The sequence below is a fragment of the Eublepharis macularius genome, chromosome 9 (genome assembly GCF_028583425.1).
Source record: "Eublepharis macularius isolate TG4126 chromosome 9, MPM_Emac_v1.0, whole genome shotgun sequence".
NCBI classification, from domain to species: domain Eukaryota; kingdom Metazoa; phylum Chordata; class Lepidosauria; order Squamata; family Eublepharidae; genus Eublepharis; species Eublepharis macularius.
The window spans coordinates 43,605,270-43,629,906 of NC_072798.1; the positions used below are offsets into that span (position 1 = coordinate 43,605,270).

Genomic DNA, 24,637 nt, shown 5'->3' on the forward strand with positions numbered 1-24,637 from the left:
AAAAACCACAAGATATGTCTACACTCATTGCTAAAAATATTTAGCATCACTTTAATGAGGTGTTGACTTATGCACACAATACTAATGCAGCCTGAATGTAGTTACTACCAGTGTACTACCCTTCTGTGTAACTCTGCTTAGGGTAGCATTGCTAGGTACCCAATACATTGAAGACAGGATTGCGCAAACATATCCAGTTTACAAAAGACAACATTTCCAACATACCCAATGACATTGCTACATCCTATTAGCCTACAACTTACTATATGTAATGCAGATAAGAAAGCCTCACTTATAATGAACAAATGAAAAGGTGGAGCTAGTAAAATGGAAAAGAGGTCATAAATGAATATGGAAAAGGCTTAGAGAACTATCAAATTCAGTTGGCATGGTTTGGCATATTTCTGTTGTTTCGGGATCTCCAGCCTGTTGAGTTGAATTATTTTCCCACCAAAGCAACAGTCACTATATTGGAGCAGTGTTGTTGCGGTCTTGGAATGAAGTCAAAGCTCCTGTTTGAAGACCTTATCTTCTAGCTTATGATTGTCTTTCTGAAACAAAACAGAACAAAGAGAACTATGTCAGCACCATGCTTTTTAATACTGAATAGAAAGGGAGGAAGACTGAATGTCTGAATGTCTGCTAAAGAAATTATTTTGTACTTTTCTTTCTCCCTAATTTTCCTAGAATCATTTTCACAAATCACCATCAAACAGGAAATCTCTCATAATAAATCTTAATTTAAGGTGCTTAGGTAAAGAGCTGAAAGCATATGGACATGGATTCTTCTGTCACCAGGAGATCAATTTCATGTAAAGTTGAGACTCTAGAACCTGAATTCTGACCTGAAAAAGAAGTCTGGATAAATATTTAAATTCATTTCTTCTTTGAGATGGTAACTTACAAGTGATTACCTTCACATTCTCATAAGATCAGCCTGTCTTCAGAACACAAATAATTTCATTCTCAATGTTGAAAAATTAAGTTTAAATTCTTATTCCCATGAAGTGATGTTTAGTTACCAACAGAAAGAACAAACTCTGACAAAACAAGCAGGTTTTTCACTTGGCTGGAAACTATTATCCTTTTTGGCTGAGACTCTCTTAAAGAAATAATCCAACATTGCTGCATTATAGCTCCCAGCCCCTCTTCCTATGACTTGGAGTTCTGTCCCCCTGCTCCTACATACTTATTTCCATCATAGCTCCCCATTTTTCCATAAGTCTAAAACTTCCTTCCCTAGGCTTTCAAAAAAGGGTAATAAAACAACAGAACCAAAAACAACATCTTCAGCCAGAAGAAACAAATACACATTGAATATAATCATTCACATATGTCCAATTTGCATAATTTATTCCAATCTTAGAATTTCAGGTTTGGAAGATGGTGTTTTTTAGCACAGACCTCTAACCTATTTTCACAGATATATTTTTTTTAAAAGGAACAATTCTACATTGGTGAGATGACTACACAGAAAGGAATTCCACACAGGCCTTTTTTCTTAGGACAGATAGAAATCTATTTTCAACACAGATTTCATAACTGCCCCAAGGGATACAATGTCAATTACTGAGGCCCAGGAAAAGATCTAGATGATAATTCACCAGACTAGGTTTGCCAAATCTGGTCTGGGAATTTCCCGGAGCTTTGGGGGTGCAGGTTGCAGAGGATGGGGGCTCAGCAGGGATTTGGTTCCATAGAGTCCACCCTCCAAAGCTACCATTTTCTCCAAGGGAACTGATGTCTGCAGTCTGGAGACTCTTCCATTGTAATCCCAGACTCCAGGCCTTATCTGGCTGTTGGAAACCGCCCATCAGACAACTGCAACTGCTACCATCTGCTAAGGAGGAAACAGTGTTGGAATGAGGGCTACCCACCTGCTCTTGCTGCATGAGGAATAAACAATGTTATGGCCCCTCCTCTCTGTTCTTGCCATGTAGAAGCAGCAGCAGAAATGCCAGTAAAGATGGCACACATTTTTGCTGAGGTTTTCTTGCTGATCAAAGGGTCCTATTCATATGACCATTTCAAGATGCACCAACAGTAATAAAAGCTTTACCCCTGTTGGCCCTCAGTTTCCTCAGCCTGTCAACGAGCATAGATTTCAGCTTTTTGGTAAAATCGCTTCTTGGGTACAGGCGCACACCTGGAGGTGGGGGCATTTCCACAGGGTGGGATATGATTGGCAAAACTTTTGGATTGTATACATTAAACACTCACCACATGCTTTCTTTGCAAGAAACGATTACAGAAATCCTTCAAAGCCTCCACGGAGACTTCACCCAGGGGCAGTACATCCTGCTCTTCATCTGGTGTGTGATATACTGCCACTGCAGGCAACTGGGACTTCTTCAAGTGGAAATAAGACAGAACTCGATCATTGGCCTTTGCACGGCTGTCCACCAAGATAAAAAGAATCTGAGAGGAGCAAATGGCACAGATACAGGGAAATTAAAATGTTTCCACAAGCAAATTATCATACAGATATGTAATGAGGTCAAGCAGACAGAATCATGATTATTCTTGACCAGGGTAGGCACCTAGCCACAGACTCCTATAAGCAGTAGCTCTCTGCATATTGCAGACAGAATTTCATATTATGAAAAGCAACCAAAGTCACCGGGAGGGGGGGAGATATGCAAATTAGGCATCTTATGCTAATATTATACTGATTTTAAAGATAGTTTTATTTTCTTATATACAACCATTTCAAGATCATAGATGTGATTTATACTTTGCACTCTATACATGTGATGTTCAATTTTGCCAGGTCTCTAATAATCCTTAAATGAACCTTTTGTTGATCTATCTTCCCATAAGGGAGAGGATTCTTTATTTCTTTGATTGGTGGCTCTGATTTATCAGAGGCAAATTTAATTTTGATATAAATAAAGGAGATCTCATTACTGCTTTTCAACAGTGCCCTGTGTATTAGGTTAGAAATGGAAGATTGGAGAAAGAGGGATATAAAAAGAATTCACCCCAATTACAAGATCCCCCATAGCAAAAGGGGAGAAAAACTGGGGTTCATGGCTTATTGGCAGGCAGTAGACCAGGGCCAGCATCAGCACAGTGTGTTGTGGGTCAGCAACTAGGGCCCATGATCTTTGGGCGGGGGCTACTGCTGCTGACTCCCTACTCACACATCGCCTCTGGTGCTGGCCCTGCACTCACCCCTTCTACTGCCTATTTATGACTAGACATGGGCATGAACAGCATTACGAACAGAAAAAACCCATGAACAGCCCAATCTGTTGTTCGCGAGCAAGCTGTTCCTGAGGCCCCATCCTAAACGAACAAGTGGTCATAAAAAGCCTTGTTCATTGCCTTCGGCAGCCGTTGAGTAAGCCAGACAGTCTGGTGCCTGCTGCAATCAATCCCCTTGGCAACCGGAGGGAGGGAGGGACTGAACTCTGTCTGAACTCCTTCTGGCTTTCCTTCTGGCTTTAACCCTTCAAAGTACTTCCAGCAGAGAGTCCCATTTTTGCCACTGTGAAGAGAAAATGACAACCAACGGGGAGACCCGTGGATCATGCCTTTCCCGGGGTGCAATCTCTCTGAAACTTGGGGGATCTTCAGAGAACAGTAAGGACTACGTCTCCTGCAAATTTGGTGGGTATTGGACATTGAGAAGGTCAGTTTGTGGGATGTTTAAAGGGCCCTGCTCCTTGCATGTGGCAGGAAAGGGCCCTTTAAACTATCAGCTAGTTTAAAGGGATCTTTAAAGGGACAGGTAAGTGGGTTTGAGGGGAGGGGGGCTAAGTGGGGGTGTCTGGGGGGTGGGGGTGGGGGTTCTGGCCCCCACAAACAATGAACAACGAACATGTCCAGGAACAGTCCATGTTCGTCCTTGTTCATTGTTCGTTGTTCATGGACGGCACCGAACGACGAACAGGGTGTTCGGGGTTTTTTCCCCATTCATGCCCATGTCTATTTATGACTGCTTTGTCACTTCTACTCCTAGCTGCATATGCTGTCTAGTACTGCTGGAGAAGAGCATGTGGGTGGTGCACGAAGCATCAGCATTCCTAGTGGCCATGGCAGTGGCACTCCTAGCTGCACCCACCACCCAGCACCAAGGGCATCCAGGCAGTGTGGGCAGCTCTGACTCCAGGTGGTGGGAGAGCTTGAGAATGGGCAAAGGAAGGATGCACAGTAGGTGGGGGCACATGGGTGGGAGGACAAGAAGTCTAGTAGTGGGCATGGGGGGCCCTAAGCAGTCTCTGCCCAAGACCCCCCAAAACATGGAACCGGCCCTGCAGTACATTGAGTCTAAAGACATAAAACAGTTCCAGAGCTCTTCCCCTAACCAGGGCCAAAAGCTGGCATCTGCCTCATTCAAATACAACAAGACAAATGTATGCAACACACACATCTCTATGCTACCCCGGTCCTGTACTACATCTGAATTCTTCTGTTGTAGAAAATATTCTGACCTTGCTTTCATCCAGTTTAATAATGTGACAATCCCTCACCCCCAACTATCACTTTAGGAACTACTTATTTTCTCATCAGGAAACAGTATAACTTGAAATGTAAGGAAGTTTCAAGAAGCATTTTTTCAAGAATATTTCAATAATCTCTCTGGAGTTTCTGTAACAGACCTGAACATTTCCACTGATTCTGGACTCCTTTTGTAGTAGAATTGTTAAAATTGTTTAGCAGGATAGTGTGATCACCTATTTCTTGTGCTCTTAATGATCATTGTGTTTATCTGAGGAAACATCTGATTCACTGCTTGTTTTTGTGCTTGCTTTGAATACATTTGAGTTTTGCATAGAAATGACAGAACACACCTCTTACATTTCAATGGCTTTTGACTTCACCATTTACATTTTCTATGTTCATTATAGATACAGTCATACACTAATTGTGGGCCCACTTCATGTATCTGACTTTTACTCCACAAAAGCTTGTATCACAATAAATCTATTAGTTTTGAAGGGGGCACAAGACTTCTTTTCTTTACAAGAATGTCAAAGGGATGTTCTGGTATGGAATTGCTGAGCTGAAATTCATTGTCAAGTTTAACACTATTGGCATCAATAAAAGTAGGTAGCTTACTACTCGGAAAGAAAGCATCCTTCTAATGGTATTTATGTAAACTTTTACCACCCTTTCCTCATTCATTACCAGTCAGAATCTTGTGCTTTTTAATCAGATATTGTTTAAATTTGTAGTCTATATAGTAATTTCTGCCATGCATATGCTATTATATTGTTTATTGATTGTCCCAGCTGTTGATCGCAAGGACTTACACTGTGTAATTCACCTTGTGTCTCAGTGAAAAGGAGGACTATAAATACAAATAAAATAATTTCTTGCTTTGCTTGCTCTTACCTCCTCCTCCCTGCACATGCATAGTTCTTCTTTCTAGATTCATGATATATGTCTACTCATTGAGGTGATGACTTCATGCATCTGATGAAGGAACCTCTGGTCCATAAAAGAATATGCCACATAAGGGTTTGTGTTTTTCTCCCAGCAGTTATGATCCTTGGAACTCTGTGATTTTGCTGCAACAGACCAACACTGCAACTCCTGCGTAATCTGTCAAGAAGCCCTGAGCTATTTGAGTTCCTTTCAGATCAAGTAATGGTGATTGCCTTGTATAGGGTTTGCCTGCATCTGAGACTGCATGATCACCTCTGTGTCCAACATAAATTTAAGAAAGGGAAAAGTCTGGCATGTAGACCAGACTGTATTATGATGAGGCTCTGCCTTTAACATGGTTCAGCATAATACCTCCATAGACTTTTAGGTAGAGATCGTTGGACCTGCTTGTGCCCAAACTTACAGCTGGTTTTGATCTTGAACATCCTAGTCTTTGCACTTGTTATGACAACATTTGTGTTGAAATGGTTTGGACTCAAAGAGATGAGGGACAGAATTTGCATGAGATCACACACAGGTGGCTGCAAAGCCCCTGGTGTTTAGATGGGTAATTGGAAGGGCAACAACAACAAACCCTAGAGCTTTATAAGGCCTGCAATTCTGGCTTGGTGTCCTCATTGCAGTTCAAATGGCAAGCTCAGAGTCAGGGAAAGAGCTGTGCTGTCATTTGGAGAAAGTTCTTAAGTCCTATTTTCAATGGCATTGGAGGGATGGATCAGCAAGTCCATTTCACCATTAATCTGAGCCTCAGCTATATAACAGAAATGTAGGTTGGTTGTTAGTATAAGAAAAAATAAATCTAGAATATGCCATGAAATATACAATACAGTATTTTTCTACGGGTGTTAAATCTAAAGTGTTCCAAGAACTTTATTTTCATTAATATTGCTAATAATATATTTGCATGGCACTGCCCTGTATACAAGAGTATTTTCCATTCTTATCCAATTTCTTCCTAGCAAACCCTGTAAGGAACGTTAGGTCAAGAAATGATGGTTTGTCCAAGAGCACCATATGGAGTAACCCTGCCCTCAGGCAGGATGAGGAGAAGCCTTCACAGCTGTGTATGGGATGAAATCTAAGTCTCCCCATAGCCAGATGGCTATAATGGAGCTGCTATATAACCAAGTCACAAATGAAATGGATGCCCTTGTGTTTTGTTTTCTCCATTTGGCCTGGGGTCCTCATTTTGATGGCCTCTGGTATGGTGCTGGAAGGGATGGTTTGTCATGTGCATAATATGGTTAACTAGAGAACAAGGAGGGCCATTTTTGTACACCAAGCAGCGGCATTGCAGAGTTAGGATGCTTTGCCATATGGCAGACTCACCTTTCCTTGAAAGAGCTGTGCTGCTTCACGGTACTTGTCCATCCTCTCTGTATGATTTGGGGATGATTTGTCAGTGAACAAGAGAAGGTGGGTTTCAACCATGCTGCTGAAGAGACCTACTGCAGTCTGCCAAGACACCATCAGAGAAGAGATGAAGGATTGTTGTAGGGATTAGGGATATGAAGTCTGAAACACTGCTGGAGAGTTAAAGTCTAGAACCTTAGAGAATCAAAATAGAAGTCAAGATCTCAGAATCATAAAATTTGTATAAACATGAGGAGACAATTATGGAAGGAAAGGGGGAAGGATACAAAAACGTAGGTGGAGAGCCAGTTTGGTGTAGTGGTTAAGAGCATGGGACTCTAATCTGGAGAGCCGGGTTTGATTCCCCACTCCTCCACGAAAGCCAGCTGGGTGACCTTGGGCGAGTCACAGTTCTCTGGAGCTCTCTCAGCCCCACCCACCTCACAGGGTGATTGTTGTGGGGTAATAATAACACTTTGTAAACCGCTCTGAGTGGGCATTAAGTTGTCCTGAAGGGCGGTATATAAATTGAATGTTATTATTATCGAATGTTATTATTACTTTGCAGGTAGGTTTGTAATTCTTTTTAAAGACATTTTTTATTTTAGGCAATGCTGTTGCTGGGACTGAAATATAAAGGGGACAACTGACTGGGAGAAGGAAGAAGGGCTTCTCACTCTTTCCCATCTGGTCCTTTTCCTACCAAAACATGACACTCCCTAGCTGTTCTACCCCCATTGATAAAAATTTAAAGATACATAGTTCCCCCCCTCCACTGCCGCACACACCATCTATGGTCTTCCCCTTAAGATCAAAGACCCAGTCTCTGCATTGTAGAACAGTCAGAGAAAAGGATCACACTCACAGAACTACATTCTGTTTGGTGTAGTGGTTAAGAGCACGGGACTCTAATCTGGAGAGCCGGGTTTGATTCCCCACTCCTCCACAAAGCCAGCTGGGTGACCTTGGGCGAGTCACAGTTTTCTGAGCTCTCTCAGCCCCACCCACCTCACAGGGTGATTGTTGTGAGGTAATAATAACACTTTGTAAACCGCTCTGAGTGGGCATTGTTGTCCTGAAGGGCGGTATATAAATCGAATGTTATTATTATTATTATTATTATTCTACCACTTGAAGTCTGAAGTGATCAACAGATCTGGCGTAAACGTTTAAGCTAAAGCAGAATGGAGAGGATCAAGATAGGTCATCCCTCTAAGAGGCGTTATGTAGAAGTTCACAATTTGAGTCCAGTTGCACCTTAAGGACCACCAAGATTTTCAGGGTATAAGCTTTCAAGAGTCAAAGCTCCCTTCATTAGATCTCAACTCTTATACTCTGGAAAATCTTGTTAGTCTTTAAGGTGCCACTGGACTCAAATCTTGCTGATCCATTTTAACAGTGGTTCTTTGTGTTTATCCTATGCTCTGCTGATATTAAAAGGCATGCTTTAAAATTTACAGCTTGGTCTTATGAATGTTTATTTGGAAACATCCCACTGAGCTCAATGGAACGCACTTCCAAGAAACTGTATGTAAGACTGCAGCCCTAGTTGCTCATTAATCATTCAAATGTATTTTCCATGCCACTTTGGATAAATGTTAATCATCATTGAATTATTTGTTTTGGTAGTTTATATGATTTGATTAGTTTAATTATGGATTTAATAAAGTTGCTGTTTGGCACAAAGTATCAGACTGCAAATATCAGAGCCCAGGTGCTGAGCAACAGGGGAACCCTATGTAACCACTGATGCTGCTCTGGTGGCTAAGAACACACATGTGCCATTACCCTTTAGAAAAACACTGCAGAAGCCTGGAAAACACCTGAACACCAGTTTCATCTGTGTTTAACAGCTTCAGAGCCAAAACAGACTGGAAGCCAACAAAAAAGAAGACCTGGATCTCTCTACTACTCCCTGGAGACAGGATGAGTGAGCCATAGCACACACTAGGCCTCTGTGAAGAGCCTCAGGTCACTTGGCAGACTGGCACTTCTGCATAGTCTCCTGTTGGTGGATAATTCGTCATCTGACTTTTCCTCCTCTCCCTGCCCCCATCCACCTCCTGGACTTCAGCAGCCTCTCCCACAAGCCAAACAGGGCCTTGGAAAGCCGGCAACTGACCTGCTGCCTCACCATGTGCCACACAACAACCACAAAGAGAGAGAGGCTTGTGTCAAACTCTGCCAGCTTTTCTATGAAAAAGAGGTAAGTGCAAGAGGATTCCAGAATTAACAAGGAAGAGGTCAGGGAGTGCATTTCTCAAAAAGCCTTCCAGCGACTGCACTGAGACTTTAGCATTGTAGGAGGTCCAGCATCCTAGGGTCTTTCAGTCTCCTAGCTTTGTTTCTCATTCCAGGGAAGGGGTGGGACTGAAACAACACATTGAAAATACAAGAAATCTGTGGGAGGATAGCCTTACCAGGAAAAGGTGAAAGCACAATGGCTAAGGTATGAGTATTCATTCTCCTGCCCACCCATAAAGTATGCAGAAATCAGAGCAGCAACAAATTTTTCCTCATATGCAAACTGTAGACCTGAGACAGAGTGCAGGCACTACACTGACACATCTGCAGTGTAAAGCTACAGGTGTGGCAACCCTGAGTCTGAAACTTGCCCAAGTTCTCCACCATTGCCCCTTACCTAGTAGATATAAGCCATCTAGGACAAGGCTGTCCAGCTCATGCCCTGGCAAGCTGAATGCAGCAGCCTATCAGGGGCTTGACAAGCTTTCTAGTTTTAGTGTCTGTCTCAACAGCAAAACTACCACAGGAAGCATATGGCAGGCCCGAACAGATGGCTGGTGGGATGCATTTGGCTCGGGGGGGGGGGAGTGTTAAAGGCCTCTCTACCCTTCTCCAGAAGGAACCAGATTCTCCTGTTCTACATTAGGGCCTGTGCACATTGGAGCATTCTGCGCTCCTAATTCAGTACCTTAGTGCCAGGCAGCTTATCTGATTTAAAACAATTTCTAGCAGATTGAGATGGAACACCAGCTGTGCCCCTTGGTGAAAAGGCACAACCTTGTCCTGGTTCTCCCTCTTTTGGTCCTCTCCAATAAGATTCCCATAATGTTCCACACACGAAACTTCCTTTAAATGTCAGCTATTGCAAAATTCTGCAGCAAGATTGATAGCAGGGACTATAGCCATGACTATATTGTCATATCCGTTATTCGTATAATTCAAAGTGCTGGTTTTAACCTGTAAGTAATTGGGATTGGGGAATCTAAAGGATCACCTACACCCATTTATACCTGCACATCAACTCAACTTTGCTTTGGAGGCTCTTCTCCAGTCCCTCTGCCATCAAAAAAGAGGCAGATGGTAATTCAGGATAAAACCTCGGCTATTATGGTACCATGCTTTTTGGAATACACCTCCCCCCTTTTGTAACCCTTTCAGTGCTAGCATTAGGCCCCAGGCAAAAACCTTTGTACTTTGCTGGATGTTTGATTGCTAGCAGGCTTTCTCCTGCTAACTCGAGCTGAATTTTAAGTTTTATTGGCTGCTGCTGGTTTTGTTCGATACATTTTAGTTTCACTCCCCTTTTTAAATGCATTATATTTAATTGTGAATTACTTTGAACAAATATTTAGAAAAAACAGCACAATACTTTTAATAAACAATATTTAATAAAACTGGAAAGGAGGAAAGCAGCAAGACCAAGACAGTGCATGGCATTTTACTTTTGTCTTCCCAGTGCACACTTTCCCAACCATACTAACTCGGTACTTCTCCCAGTGTGCCAGGCAGTCCACCAGGAGACTAATGCAAGCTGTGCAGGTGGTCATGTGTCTTGCAGAACCAGATTCTCAGAGCAGAATTACTTTATAACTATGGGGGAGATGCCCTGTAGTATGGCTAGGTGAACATGACAGTATTGTGTATAATTTTTCCTGTAACTCCTGCAAAGGATTATGGTCAGTTTTGAATTATTTGCTTCCAAATGAGGCTTGGAGCAATTCATTCCTCTCTGTCTTGCCTTTGAATGCATCAGAAGTTTCCTTAAAGACACATGTGAGTCAATAATCCTGGCAAACTGTTTTAGTCAGATAGCATGTTTCCAATATGCAGTTTCTTCTGCCTGGCAAACCCCCAATGTAGCATTCAGCCTACATAAATAAGTAACTTACTGCCTGGAGACAGAGGCTGTGATGTCTTTCCATATTCAAAGAAATTATTCCCATGCTAAGGAGAGTCCTGTCTGAAAAGGCAGAGTAATTCTAAGTGTACGTGTGTGCTCTTGCAAAATGAAAGGGTGAATTCAGGATTCAAATGTGTAGACAGGTCCCACATGGTTTAGAGAAACTATTAATTACCAGAGAGTTGTACTCGGTCACCCAGCGGAGTTCATTGATCCGAACAAAGCGTCTCAGCTTGGTGGCATCAATTTCTTTGCTGTTTCTGATTTCCAGATCTTGCCTTTTGTTGTCTACCTGCAGCAAAGAAAATTGCCTTACTGTTATTGCTGGGGTCCAGTCACTGCTGGTCATAGTATTTCCCCAAACAAGTCATATGTACCTGAAGGCTGGTCTGCCCACAGGTTTTTCTTGGACAGTGATTCTATTTTTAGGTGTAATTTTTAGCCACGTGACCAACCTTTTTAGATTTAGCCTGTCTCCCCACCCGGAGGTGCCCCTACTTGTGGGCCATTAGAGAGCACCCACTCCCATCCCCATCACTTCTGACATTGCCTTTCATGAGGACTCCTGTACAGAGCTATCCCAGAACCTTGATTTCACTGTTTTCTTTTTCCTTTTGTCCTGGCTGTCTGATCTGGAGCATAACAGAATCTCTAAAGATTTCAGAGACTCTGGTTATCAGTTGCCTTAAACTGCCTAGACTCTGGAGACATGGGAATTAGCCAATTAAACATGTGTCAGACCTTTGGCTTGAGGATCTGAAGCCAGTCTAAGTCTCTCTCCCTGTTGAAAAGATTCATCTGTTGATTTCAGTACTTTTAAAACTAACAAATATTGGCACAAGCATTATGGATTTCCTGGAAACATTATGCAAGCAAGAAATCTCTCCAATGAAGAGAGGAATTTTTCCAGATTTTTTTTTAAATCAAGCACCACAAACACATGACTTCTGGGGGAACAAAAATCTTCTCCTAACACCATTCTGTACCTATTTTATTGATAAGCCTTTTGACAGATAAGTAAGAAAGAAATAAAAACTCAAAAGAAACCTGAATCTCAACAAAACTTCTCAACAATCAGGTATGCTGTACAGTGTAGCTTAGGTGAATCCTTTGGGGTAGGTCCTTGTAAAATCATTCAGACCAGATGCATGAAATTTAAGAATAATACATATATGTATATCCTACATCATGTCAAACTAGGGTTGCCGGCCCCCTCAACCTCCGAGCAGGGGATAGGGGCCTGGCACTTACCTTGGGGGAGAGGGGGTGCGCGTGCAAAGCACTCCCCCACAGGCGCGATGACGGCACTTCAGAAGTGACGTCATCACGCAGCCCCTGGGAGCACATCCAGGCTCCACAGGGGCTCAAAACAGGCCCAATCCATGCTGAAACTGGCCCATTTTTGAGGCACTGTGGAGCGCAGGAGCACTTCTGCGCTCCGCAGCGCCTGAAAACAGGCCCGTTCTGCCACGGATCGGGCCCATTTTTGAGGTGCTGCAGAGCGCAGGAGTGCTCCTGCACTCTGCAGCACCTTAAAACGGGCCCGATTTCACCAGGGTCTGGGATCTCTATGTCAAACACCAATCTGTTACCCTTTTAGAGAAAGGTCTGCACCCCAGCCCTCTTTCCCCCTCAGAGTTCTTAATCTAACATGCTGCTATGCATCTTCAGGCCATAGATTTGAGGGCTGATTTTTCTCTTCCAAGCAGTAGAATAAAGTCTGATCAGCTCTATGGGAATAAAAAATAATTAATTCTGATATTACTCTAATGTGAGCCAGAACACACAAATCCCTGGGAGAGTTCCAAAGACCACCAAAGGCAGTGGAAAGAGTCCCAATGACTTCAGTGGGGTTGGAACAGACTGCAGGTTTGCATTTGCAAAAATGTCTGAGAAAACACAGATCAACCATATTTTATTCCAGTGCTTTGCATTTTTTGCAGTCATATAAAGAAACTCCTGTATCATACAGTCAATATATACGCTCAATAACCTAAGTAGAAGGCAGAACTCCTCAAGGAAATTGCTAGAGGAGGGGCAGTGAAGACTTCCACTCTAATGGCTTGGGCCAAGAGTATGTCCGCCAACTTTTGTTTGCAGATTCTGGCCTTCAGGTTATGCTTTTGAGCATATGCAGAATGCTCCACCCTTACACATACCTCTGGTCCTGACTTGGATAGCCTAGGTGAGCCTGATCTCGTCAGATCTCAGAAACTAAGCAGGGTCAGCCTTGGTTAGTAATTGGATGGGAGACCTCCAACAAAGACCAGAGTTGCAGAGGCAATGCAATGGCAAACCACCTCTGTTAGTCTCTTGCTATGAAAACCCTGCCATGGGGCCACATAAATCAGTTATGACTTTGAGGGCACTCTCCACCACACATTCCCCCGAGGAACAAATATATTTAAAAAAATGTCTAAGGTTGTATTAATCTGAGGCTGTGTGTAGTATTTCTGATGATGTTCATTGGACCATTCCCTCTGACAAGGAGAAGCTTTTAAGAAAAAAATCAATGTAAGACTTAGCTCATCATTTGCAGTACCAGAGAGCAATCTAGCAGAAATTCACCACATGCCAACAGGAACGCACTGAAGAGCAAAAGATCAGCAAAAATATGCTGCAGGCAGCCACACAGCCTTTGCTATATTTATTGAGAGGGTATCTTTTCTTCCAGTCAAGGAGGTCAGAATGACAAAGATGTAGTATCGCTGTTTTGCTCCATCACAACATGAATCAGTAGCTGACTCAGGGCCAGTACGGATCCATTCCAGAAGCGCATTTGATGATAGGGAAGGAGATAGCCTGAGTTGGTGCCATTACTTTAATTTTCCATTTACACCAGCTGGCAAACCTGTTCATATCAGCCTCTGATACCTACAGTTCTTCTGATCTAACGGCCCTTGGCCTGCAGCACTAAGAATGCCAGATCATTGTTTGAAGACTGATTTGTTGCAGACATGTTTAAAATGTGTGTGTGTGTGTGTATCTTCACATGCTATTGATGAAAGTTCCTGTTCCATTTTCTTTCTCTATTTCTTCCAAATTAATGTGGGCAAGGGGGGCTCAAAATTTGCCAGACCATGGCAAACAGGTATTTATACCCTGTCAACCCAGCTGATTTCTGGTGGCACCCATTTATTTTCTTTCCTCAGCCATTTCCAGGAGAGATGGGATCAAGAAGGGTGTATCCAAAATAACAGTCTTCTGCAATCAAATCATCATATTTAATTACCCGCATATCAAAACAAATGGAGCTTTGAAACGTCTCTGGAAGAGAACAATTATGTCCAAGTGAAAATAGTTCAGGGAAATCTTGTTTCAATTTGTAGCACCTGCTCAAATTATATAAGATGCTCGTGGACAAATGGTGAGTCATCCTAAAATGCTTTCCAAGATATCACTAAGAGAAATCTATATATTTTGAGGAAGGTCAGATTGTCCCTTGTCTAATAGGTTACCAGCTGCCTTGAATACTTATTTCTGCCTCACACCAGTTTAATATGGCAGACCCATGTAGAACCAAGCTATTCTGTCAAACTAGGAAATAGGATAGCACCATTGCTAGACCATATCCCTTGGTCTGATCTGATTAGACAAGAATAAGAATTTGATCCATATTATTTGGAAATGAGATTAGCAGGGAATGGTGTATTAAGACTGGGCTTGCCAACTTTTTCTGGCAGTGCTCCTGTGCCTTTAACAGCTTTGTTGCCGCCAGGTGTGACAGTACCTTGAGATTCAATATGGCTCAAGAGTGCCACCTGGAGCATCTGGGCTCTTGGACCCCTGGGGCTTACATGAGAATAAAACTTTATCCTCCATTCCACATTAGGACTACCTGGCCAACTTAATCCTTTTTTGACAAAGGGCAACCAGTTTGGGGCAGATCCCCTACTGTTCATGTTAGTGCAGAGATATTAAAATGGTGGGACCATCCTGGTAGAAATAATCTCTGACATCAGAGATGGAGCTCTGCTTGGGATCGGTTAGATAAGATTTGCTAATCAATATCACTGAGGAGGCTGCCTAGGCCAGACTCCATCGCCCGTAAATATCTGGGAGCTCTGGACTTTTCTATATCCCCCACTTTGGAACATCTGGAGAACTCAAGACTAGTGGGTCTGGGGTTAAAGACTCTTCTACTATCTTGGTACTTCAAGGAACTCTGGACATGCTCTGAGGAACCGGCTACAACCTAAGTAAAGTGTCTTGACTGAAATAGTCCAATATTACTGCTTTTGAGAGACTGTGTGTTGTATGATAGTGTGCTGTTCCCTATGGGGTTTTTTTGTCCCCTTTCCTACCCCTTTTGAATCCACCCACCATTCCTCCATTTTTTCTATAATAAACCTTCTTTCTAGGTTTCCTTAGTATAATACATTTCTCTGAGATACTTCTCTGAATCTCTTCCCTATGAGACAGACCGCTTGGGTGCAACATTGTATTTTCCAGGGTTTCCACCCTGTTACTTTGCAACTCTGCTAGGACTGAGCTGGAAGGGCGCCTTCTCTGTGTGCCAGTCTAGATGTTCTCAGGGAACATATGATTGTTGACAGCCAATTACCAGAGTGCTTTCCAGGGAAACCTTGGTTTAAGGGAGTTCCCAGCAAGGAAAGTCAGCTTTCCTCCCTTCCTGATCTTAACAGCAGGAAACACCTTTCCTAGTACTGAAGTGATGGGGAAGCTGTATTATTTGTGTCAAGCAGCAGTTAAAGCCCTGCTAAGAAGAAAAGCCCTTGGCAACAAGGGTTTGCCTTGTTCAGTCCTATCCTATCCTAAGTTAATATTTGTGGAAGAAGAAGGTACTAATATCATCCTCAATTTTCCCCCTTGTCATACAACTGAAATATTATGACAGGGACAGGTGGCCTTGATGGGCCAAATGTTTAGAAGCATACAAGCCACCATTTGCTTCAACTGTGACACTTAATGAGAGAGGGAGGCCTTCGCAGAAGTCTTGCCTGGAAATACTGCCAAGTCTACCCTTGAGTAAATGATTTCACGTTGACCTCAACACAGTGACCACCTGAAAGATATATGTACAAAACTCTTTAAGGGGACTGGTAACTTTGGCTTATTGGGTTCTGCAACTTCCCTACAAATGAAGTTCCAATCCAGAGTTGGAATCCTGATGTGAGGAAAGAGTAACACATAGTTTTGTGGAGTGATCCGGTGGCACTGGACTGCCACTGGCAAGGGCAGCCATAGAAATGCAGTTTGGCACAGCCGGTAGAGTGCTGAACCTGATACGGGTGGAGCTTGGCTCAGTGGCTGGAGCCTCACCCTAGTCTCCAGTGAGAGTTGAGATCTTGGCCTACAGTTTCCTTGGCCTCAGAAGTGGAGGGAAGAGAGTAGTGCTCACCTGGATCCTCCCCCCACCTCCTGTTCAGTTGCTCCCTGTTTGTTCCTTCTAGCCTCCTCTTTCTGCCAGCTTTGGGAAAGGACAAGCAAGCACCCCCTCCTCAGCCTCAGGTGGCAAGGGTTTAAATAAACCCTTACAGCCTGGCATGCCCCAGCCCCTGCTACCTATGCCAATCAACCCTTTGAGGCTTCTCCCACCTTCTTCCAGCTGGGGCTAAACCCCTCTGGCCCTCTCCATCCCCACAGCTGCTGCTTCACCCTCTGGCTTCACTGTACCCGTTGCTCCCAGAAGGTGTGGCCCTACTGGCCAGCTGGGACTGATTGGCACAGCTGCATCTTCCAATCAAGCCCCTGACAGCCAGCTGAGCTGTGGGAAGGGACCCTGCTTCCCTGTACCCAATAGCCATGTCCCCACCATTCATGACTGGCACATAGGACCCCCTGAGGAGGCAAGCCATGGGAGATCTCCGAGTAGTGAGTGGGGTCAGTGGCCGGGATGGGGAGGGGCATCCTGCTTGCCCTGGACAATTCATAGTTTCAACAGAATGACAAAGTATAGTTGCTAGAAAAGTGGAAGTCTTTCATTACTGAGCCTTTTTGGGAGGAAGGACGCTCACAACCTTAATGATCCCCTAGGTTTTCATGGTTTTCTGTAAGATCTGAAGCATGGTACAGTCTGAACATCCAATAATATACGAAAGCTGTTAATAGCTACCATATTGATGAAGTCTGGGGCACCTCACATCTCTATAGTTATAAGCCATATATTCCTGACATTTACAATGTGAGTAGCAACCAATCCCTCTCACTTGCTTTGGAGTGGACCCCTTCACCTGTGGTATCTGTTAGGCTGATCTGATAAGACAGTAGAACTACAGTTGGTTCAAGACACTAACAGTGCAATCCTAAGCAGTTACACTCTTCTAAATCTATGGAAGTCATTGGGCTTAGAAAGGTTAACTCTGCTTAGGATTGCACTAGCGATACCTATTACAGGGTAGCTGGAATGACATACTGTGCATATCTGTCAACTGGAATGTTAGGCTGGCCAGCGGAGGCTGTGTTTGTGCACCTCCTCCATTCCTACCTCCCACCTCACCAGGAAGTAAATAGGAACATTGTTAGCTTTGCCACTTCTCCCAGAGGAGGGGGGAAATTCCTGACCATAGCTAATTTGCAGAAGTGATTTAACGTCAGTGTCTGGCCATTTAAAATTCCTCATTATTTAACACTGAGGTTAAGGGCAAGGGATTTAAATATAAATAACAAAACACCCAGTCAGGCAGGCCAAGTGGCAGGAAAGGCAGACAAGAGGAAGGGTGGGGCAATGGCAGCAGAAAACAGTTGGAGAAGAGTCATTATTAATCCATCACATGCAATACCACCCCCCCCCCCGCACCGGTCCACATGCATGTCTGTATGGGGCATTGTTGTCAGGAATCAGATTATTCACAGGGTCAATCCACACATGTACAAACAGCAGGATTACAGGCAGTGAATCACATTTGAATGCACTGCCTTATTAAACAAAAAAACCACTTTGCTACCTCTGTTAAGAAAAACAAAGTCTAGCTACCTTGGCCTTCAACTTGGAGATAGTAGTTTTCTGTGAGCAAAATATTTTTACTTGAGGCAGTATTCAAACATGCTGTTCCCACCTTCACCACCCACAGTCTGAAGTGGCAGGAAGGGCTGTTGCACATCATGATATTTTTTACAATTGATTCAGTTCATCCAATTCCCACAAAGTGCATTATGCCCATGCTCTCTTCATAATGACTTTCTTCGGCAGAGATTGAACTGTCCACATGGAAGAAAGGAACACTTCCATGCCTCTGACTACTTTGCCCCAGCATCTTTTTTTCCACATATACTGTTTGGCACTAAAGGGTTGCCGCATAGGAAGCACACATATATGCACAGCCCTGTAATGGATTGGGGAAACATGATCAGAAGCCATCTTCAGCCAGAGCAGGAGTACTAGCCTAGGATAATTTTTTGAGACTTGCTTTTACCTCTCCATTTCCAGGACAATTCTATTTCCAAAAGGTAGAACCTATGATTAAGCAAGAATCTAGAGCAGCCATACCAATGTGGGATAACGAATAAGTCGTATCAACCCCAGGACAGGTGCACTGATCTAACTTTTTTTTTTAAAAAAATGATTCACTAAATAGTTATTTGCTATATTCTATTAGCGCTCGGTTTTAGTGAAGTTATGACTGAATTAAGGTAACAGAGTTTGTGTTACCTTAAAGATTAATAAATTAAGGACAAAAATGACAAACCACCTCGTGCATTCAATTTGGAAACATTCTCTTGGATTTTCAAAGAAGAGAGATCTGTTTTCTTCACTGTTTGCAAATCTAGTGAGAAGTACTGAATCCAGCTCTTCCTAATTTCCACCAGGCCTCTTCCTACTGCTACTGGACATATTTCCCCCTTAAGATTGTATTATACTGACACCCACAGCCGCATCTGTTTATTCAGAAATTTTTGTGGTAAGGTTGTTGCAAGGAACAAGGCCATGAGAGGAAGACTTACCACACGGAAGAGGGAAACAGTGTTCACTGTGACATTATAATAAGAAAGGACACTGGAACTGGTACAAAATCCAAATGGTACATCCTGCACACTTTGTACCATCGTGAGAAATTCAGAAGCTTCTGGTAGCTCTGAATCCTGAAGGAATGAAAACATGGAGAAAGACTTAAAGCACCTCTCCACCATAATTATATAACAAGTTTAATTGCCATGGCTTTTCCCCAAAGAATTCTGAGAACTGAAGGCTGAGGAAGGGAATGAAAAGTCTCTATTAGAAATCTTCAGCTTTCTCACTGTTTCTAGGCTTCTCTCAGGAGACAGAATGATTAGTAAGCCAGTTTATATCATATTTGGTTATTAATGTATTAATTATTAAAATATTTTTGCCCTGCCTTTTCTCTTGGCTCAAGGCTCATGCACAGTGAGGGAGGAAAACATGAACAGAATAGAAAGAGAGTTAAGCAAAGAACAAAAAATAAATTGGGGGAGATAACAAGAGAAAAATAAGTCCATGTGGGTAGTCATTTTATTCTGTAGCAACAAAAAACAGGAGCTCATTGGCAATGTTAGGAAAAGGTCTTGCAAGCCCCATTCCTGAGAGTTTGGGGAGCTCAGAAAGTTCTGCAGCCATCCCAGGCCTCTGACCAGCAAGGCATCCCCTTCCTTTACTCCTGGTGTACCAGCTTCTATTTAGTATCAACTGCTACTACCAACAACTCTGGAAGAATATTACCCGCTAAAAAGTATTCATATTCCTAGCAGTCTTTACTGTGCTGCCATTCAGAGGCTCCTACTTTGCTGTATCTCCTACCAACTATCTCAGAGTTGATGTATCACACTTTTACACTTTAGGGATGGTAAGTTCAACCACTGCCCCTCCCCTCAACTGCTCTTTGAAAAGAGAGACTGAATTAGGTGTGGTGTGAGTACAGACACCAGGCTTTGGACATTCAAATTGTAAGAAAGTTTAATTAAAAAAATAAAAGGAGTACACATGGTCTCTACAAGCTGATAGGGATAAAAAGGAATAGTGTAAACATGTAGTCCTCTAATCCTACTAGGATCTGGGAGACCTAGGTTCGAATCCCCACTCTGCTATGGAGGCTTGCCATGGAAGCTTGCTTGGGCAAGTCACACACTCTCAGCCTAACCTACCTCACAGGGTTGTTGTGAGGATAAAATGGAAGAGAGGAAAATGGTGTAAGCTGCTTTGGGTCACTCCCTACTGAGAGAAAGGCAGAATATAAAACAAATAAATAAAATTAGGATATTTTTAGGATAAATTGCAGCATTTAAAATCCCACATTACCTCAGTTCTCAGAATTCAGGACTTTGCCCACCACACATGTTGCAGAGTCACATTGAAAAAGTTTAGTCCTTAATGACATAAGCTATATTGGTCAAAAGGTAAAAGTTGAGAAATCTCTTCTTCCTCATGTCCAGAGCATTTATAATCTCCTTGTAGAGAGTCCATTTCCCTTTGCAGACATTATCTTCCTGACCCAAAGGGAAGAAATCCTTTAAATATGACAATCTAGCTGAGCTCATTTGTATCTCTAAGCACTGCGCTTGGGTATCAATGACCCATTCCCTATACCTTTCCCCTTACCAGCTACTAATGTGCAACCAAGCTCCAGTGCATATAGGCAGAACACAGACCATGGATGTGATCTCTAGGGTGGGAGAGACATTTCTTCATAGGCACCTTAAAGATTAACAAAATTTATTCAAGCATAAGTTTTTGTGAGTCAGAACTCAAATGCACTGAATAGCACCTCAATTAGGGCAATGTTTTTATATTCACAACAGAAAGAGGGGGCAAGTTGTTACAAAAATATACCGGTTTAAAGAAAGATTCAATAGAAAGCATAACCAGTTAACTCAGACTATATGGTAAAATACTAAATGAAGGCTAATATAGCAATTCTGTAGGCAGGAGAGATTCCACCTCAGATTCTCTTCAGATCTTTCCCTCTTGGCTGGAATTTTAGTGAAGAATTTTGCCATCTAATGGCCATTTATATTCGTACATGTGTCTCCATGTCCACTTCCCTAAGAAACAAGAAGTGGCATTACTCCATCAGTCCCTTCTACTCTGAAAGGCAGCAGCTCTCAGCGCCTCAAGTGGAGGTTTTTCACATCACCTACTATCTGATCCTTGTCATTGGAGATGCCAGGAACCGAACCTGAGACCTCTGTGTGCAGAGTAGATGCTCTGCTACTGAGTTACTGCCCCTCTCCTTTATAAGAACATGAGAAGAGCCCTGTACATTGCTGCCACTTTAACCAACTTCATGTCATTCACCTGCTGTGTCCTATCTTGAGATGAAGGTGGAATGACCACTGCCAGGGAAAATACAGGGAAACCTTCTATGCGGAAGCTCCATTGCCACTGCACCATATTAGCAGCCACAGCAGCAGTGGGGAAACCATACAAGTCCAGCCCCATGTGAAAATTTTCAAAGAAGAATATCCAGAAGTACTGTTAGCTTCTCACAATGATACAGTGAAGAAATGGTATGAACACCTATCAAGGCTACAGTGAAGTAGGGACTGGAGTTTACCCCTTTCCCCTTCCAAGAATCTCTATATGCTTCACTTGAGGGAAGAACATTGCCTATTGATGCTTGCAGTGGGACTCAGAGGAAGGAAGGAGAGCGCCCCCCCCCCATAGTATGAGCATAATCTCCAGAATCACTCTCATTTCTTTTTCTCCAAAACAGACTCGTATACTGCAGTTCACACACGCTGTACAATCTTAACAGTGCAATCTTAAGAAGAGTTGTACCTTTCTAAGCCTGTAGACTCCATTGGACATAAGTGTTCTTAGGATTGCACCATATGAGCTGCAAGAGACCAAAAAGCCATCTAGTATAATCTGTTGCTCCAAAGCGAAGACCAGGCTAGCCACAACATGCAACTGGCCTGCATCACTTGGATTACAGCAGGGCAACAACAAATGCAGAATAAGATGCCAGCTCAAGTGAGACAATCAAGCTACAGAAAAAAGCAAGCCCCCACCCCCAGTCCTCTGACCAATTTAACTTGAAGTAAAATTTCTTTTGAACTCCATCAATGATTAAACCAGATCCTATGCATGTTAAAAAATCATTTCGTGTGTCTTTTGCTTCCTAGACTCTGACTCCCAAGTATGTACTCCTATGGAATGGAAGAAATAGGCTTCAGAACACCTACTCACAAGAAAATAAGATAAACTGAACATTGTGTATTCAAGATTATGTTGAGGTTGACTCTGCAGTGTTTTCGGAACTGTGTTGTGTGCACACAAAAAGACATGTGATCCTGCCTGCCTAAGGCTATTTAGATGTAGGCAGCATCAGTATACCTTGCTGCATCCTAATTATATTGTTCACACTTGCAAAAGACAAGCGCTCATACCAGGCATAACTCAACAACCATTTGCTGTGGATGGAAAATTAGGTATCCTTTATGCTGCCCCTCTGATTTATACAGGATGAAATGAGGTTTTGCCCATATGCCTGGTATAAGCATGCATTGTATAGCAACTGAAGAATTTCAACAGACCTGGAAGAATCCAACAACTACTACTTCAGCTGCCTTGATGAATGCATCTGTGGCATTAACATCCTCCAAAAGAACAAGTTCATTCACATCTTCAGAAGTGCCTAGAGAAAGGAAGGTATCCACAGTATCCTCTCAGAGACAAAATCTATATACACCCACACAGCCTTCTCCCACCATTTTTTGAAAGTTTATGTCAACGTCTACCTGATCTGTTGCCTCATTTCTCTCCTCATACTTCTGAATGGGCCTAAACTGTCCTCTGGGGATGCCTCCTTGCTTCCTTACTCAAGGTGATTCCACTCAATGATCCTTTTGCAATCTGGAATAATCCTTTTTCCACATTAAAGTTCAAGTGGAATTGAAACAAGAGTTTCTTATTCCACTTGGCTTTTAAGAGATAAACAGTTTGACAGGGCCTATTGGGCTTTAACCAGAAGTTGTAACGAATATTAGTTACTGTGACAGCATTTTATTATTTTTCCAGATTTTTGTAAACCTCTTCAGACTTTCAGATAGAAGGGAAGATAGGCACAAATTATTATAAGATTCTCAGAATTATATATTCTCAAATTATATAAATAAGAAGCTAGGTACTGTTCAGGGCACTTACATATGGTAGCCCTGACGGGGCAGAATGACAGGCTAAAACTCTAAATATTTTTTAAAAATCTAACCTCAGGGCATAGCAACATATATCTTGGGTTGCAGGGGATCAGGAAGATTGTTTTAATGCTTTAATTCTCTACAGTCCAGGCGCAGAGTCCTCATTGTTCCTGTCAGACTATATAGAGGGCAACTAGTTGCCTCAGTCCAAACTAGATGTGATGGTGTCCTTGTGCCGAAATTTTAAGGCAAGCTGAGGTGCTTTTGTCCTCCCCCTCCCGACCCCCGTGCCTTATCAACTGCCAACCCCCCCCCCCCCCCCGCTCTTTCAGCGCTTGAAAAGGCACAGGGAGAGAAACAAGAGTTGCAGCACTGCAGGCCCAGTCAAGATCAGGCCCTCACAGCCTTTTTAAATCTCCTTAAAATGGGAGCAGTGGCCCCCTGGTGGCCACAAGGACAAGATTATCTCTAGTTTGGCTCTGAGGGAAGGACTGTATTTTAAATATGTACCACTTTAAGTAATAAGGAAAAGCAATCTGGAGATATTTTTAATAAATAATCAATCTTGGGGGAAACATACCTCCTCTTTTCCTCAGCAATACCCCTAACATTCTTGGTTGAGTGCTGCATGTAAGTTGAACATTAGGAGGTCAGCTGACCACAGTCTGGATGAAATTTCTTCCTTTGAAATTCACAACATTGCTTTCTTACCTTGCGGCATTGGTCCCTTCTCAGCATATCCCAACAGGAAGACCCAGCTGAAAAGAAATACAAGGAAACCCTGGGAGATGCTGATCTCCATTGCCCTGCCTTTCTGACTGCTTGCCATGCCTTCTGCTTTGAGCTCACCAGATGTCTCTTACTGAGATGCGTCAACACTTTCAACTGTGAGAGCGAAACACCTGTTAATGGTCAAATGTGCTACTGAGATAAGCACCTGGTGGGAACGTAGGCTCCCCAAGCCTCTCTTTTGTGCACAGCCCAAAATGTAGATACCTTTCCTTTAGCAATAACATAACATATGTACTGCACAAAAACACCAGGACTCATGTAGCAGAAATGCCTCAACCATTTTACTCTGCAGCTAAGAGTGCTTAGGCTGCAACCAAAGCTAGTTTTAGTAGAGTTGCTTTCAATTAAAGAAATATTGGTAGATCAATCTATTTAAACCTCATACAACTGACCATACTAACTGACTATTTAAACCTCACGAGATGCCGGGGCATGTGTCCATCAAGTGTAGGGAGATGCAACGTTAGCCAAGAAGCATAGTTTTGAAAGACTCTGCTGGCAGAGATCGCTCTGGTGGAGATGGATTGTCTCACAACTCTCTGCTGACTCTGGCGTGCCAGACTGTCTCTTTTTCTGGAGCTTTTACCCCTGTTGCCCTCGCTGCTTAAAACTCTGAATTAATGAAGCCTCAGCAGGGCAGAGGCTCTGGAAGGGGAGATAGCAGAAGCAGTGGAAGGCTGTGAGAGAATTTGTCTCCTCCAGAGTAATCTCCGCTGGCTCTGTCATTTAAAACTACGCTTCCAAGCTAACATTGCATCTCCCAATATGTGAAGAATATGTATCAAATTCAAAAGTATTGTGTAGAAAGACTCTCAGAAGAAACATTCCCTCCTGTGTGAAGGAAAACTAGAATATGACTATTGCGCATGGATTTGTAATTACTTGCATTAAAGCGGTTTT

General features: G+C 42.9%; 1 protein-coding gene across 1 annotated transcript; it reads right to left on the reverse strand.

Annotated features, from left to right (window-relative positions):
• Positions 1–23,775, reverse strand: ERP27 (endoplasmic reticulum protein 27). The gene is made up of 7 exons (XM_054989029.1): positions 23,657–23,775; positions 22,343–22,443; positions 18,797–18,934; positions 11,067–11,183; positions 6,724–6,849; positions 2,221–2,418; positions 1–551 (listed from the first exon to the last, which is right to left on the reverse strand). Exons 1-7 carry the CDS (start codon positions 23,772–23,774, stop codon positions 504–506), a joined length of 846 nt encoding a protein of 281 aa, XP_054845004.1. The 5' UTR covers position 23,775; the 3' UTR covers positions 1–503.
• Between the last annotated feature and the right edge of the window lie 862 nt (positions 23,776–24,637).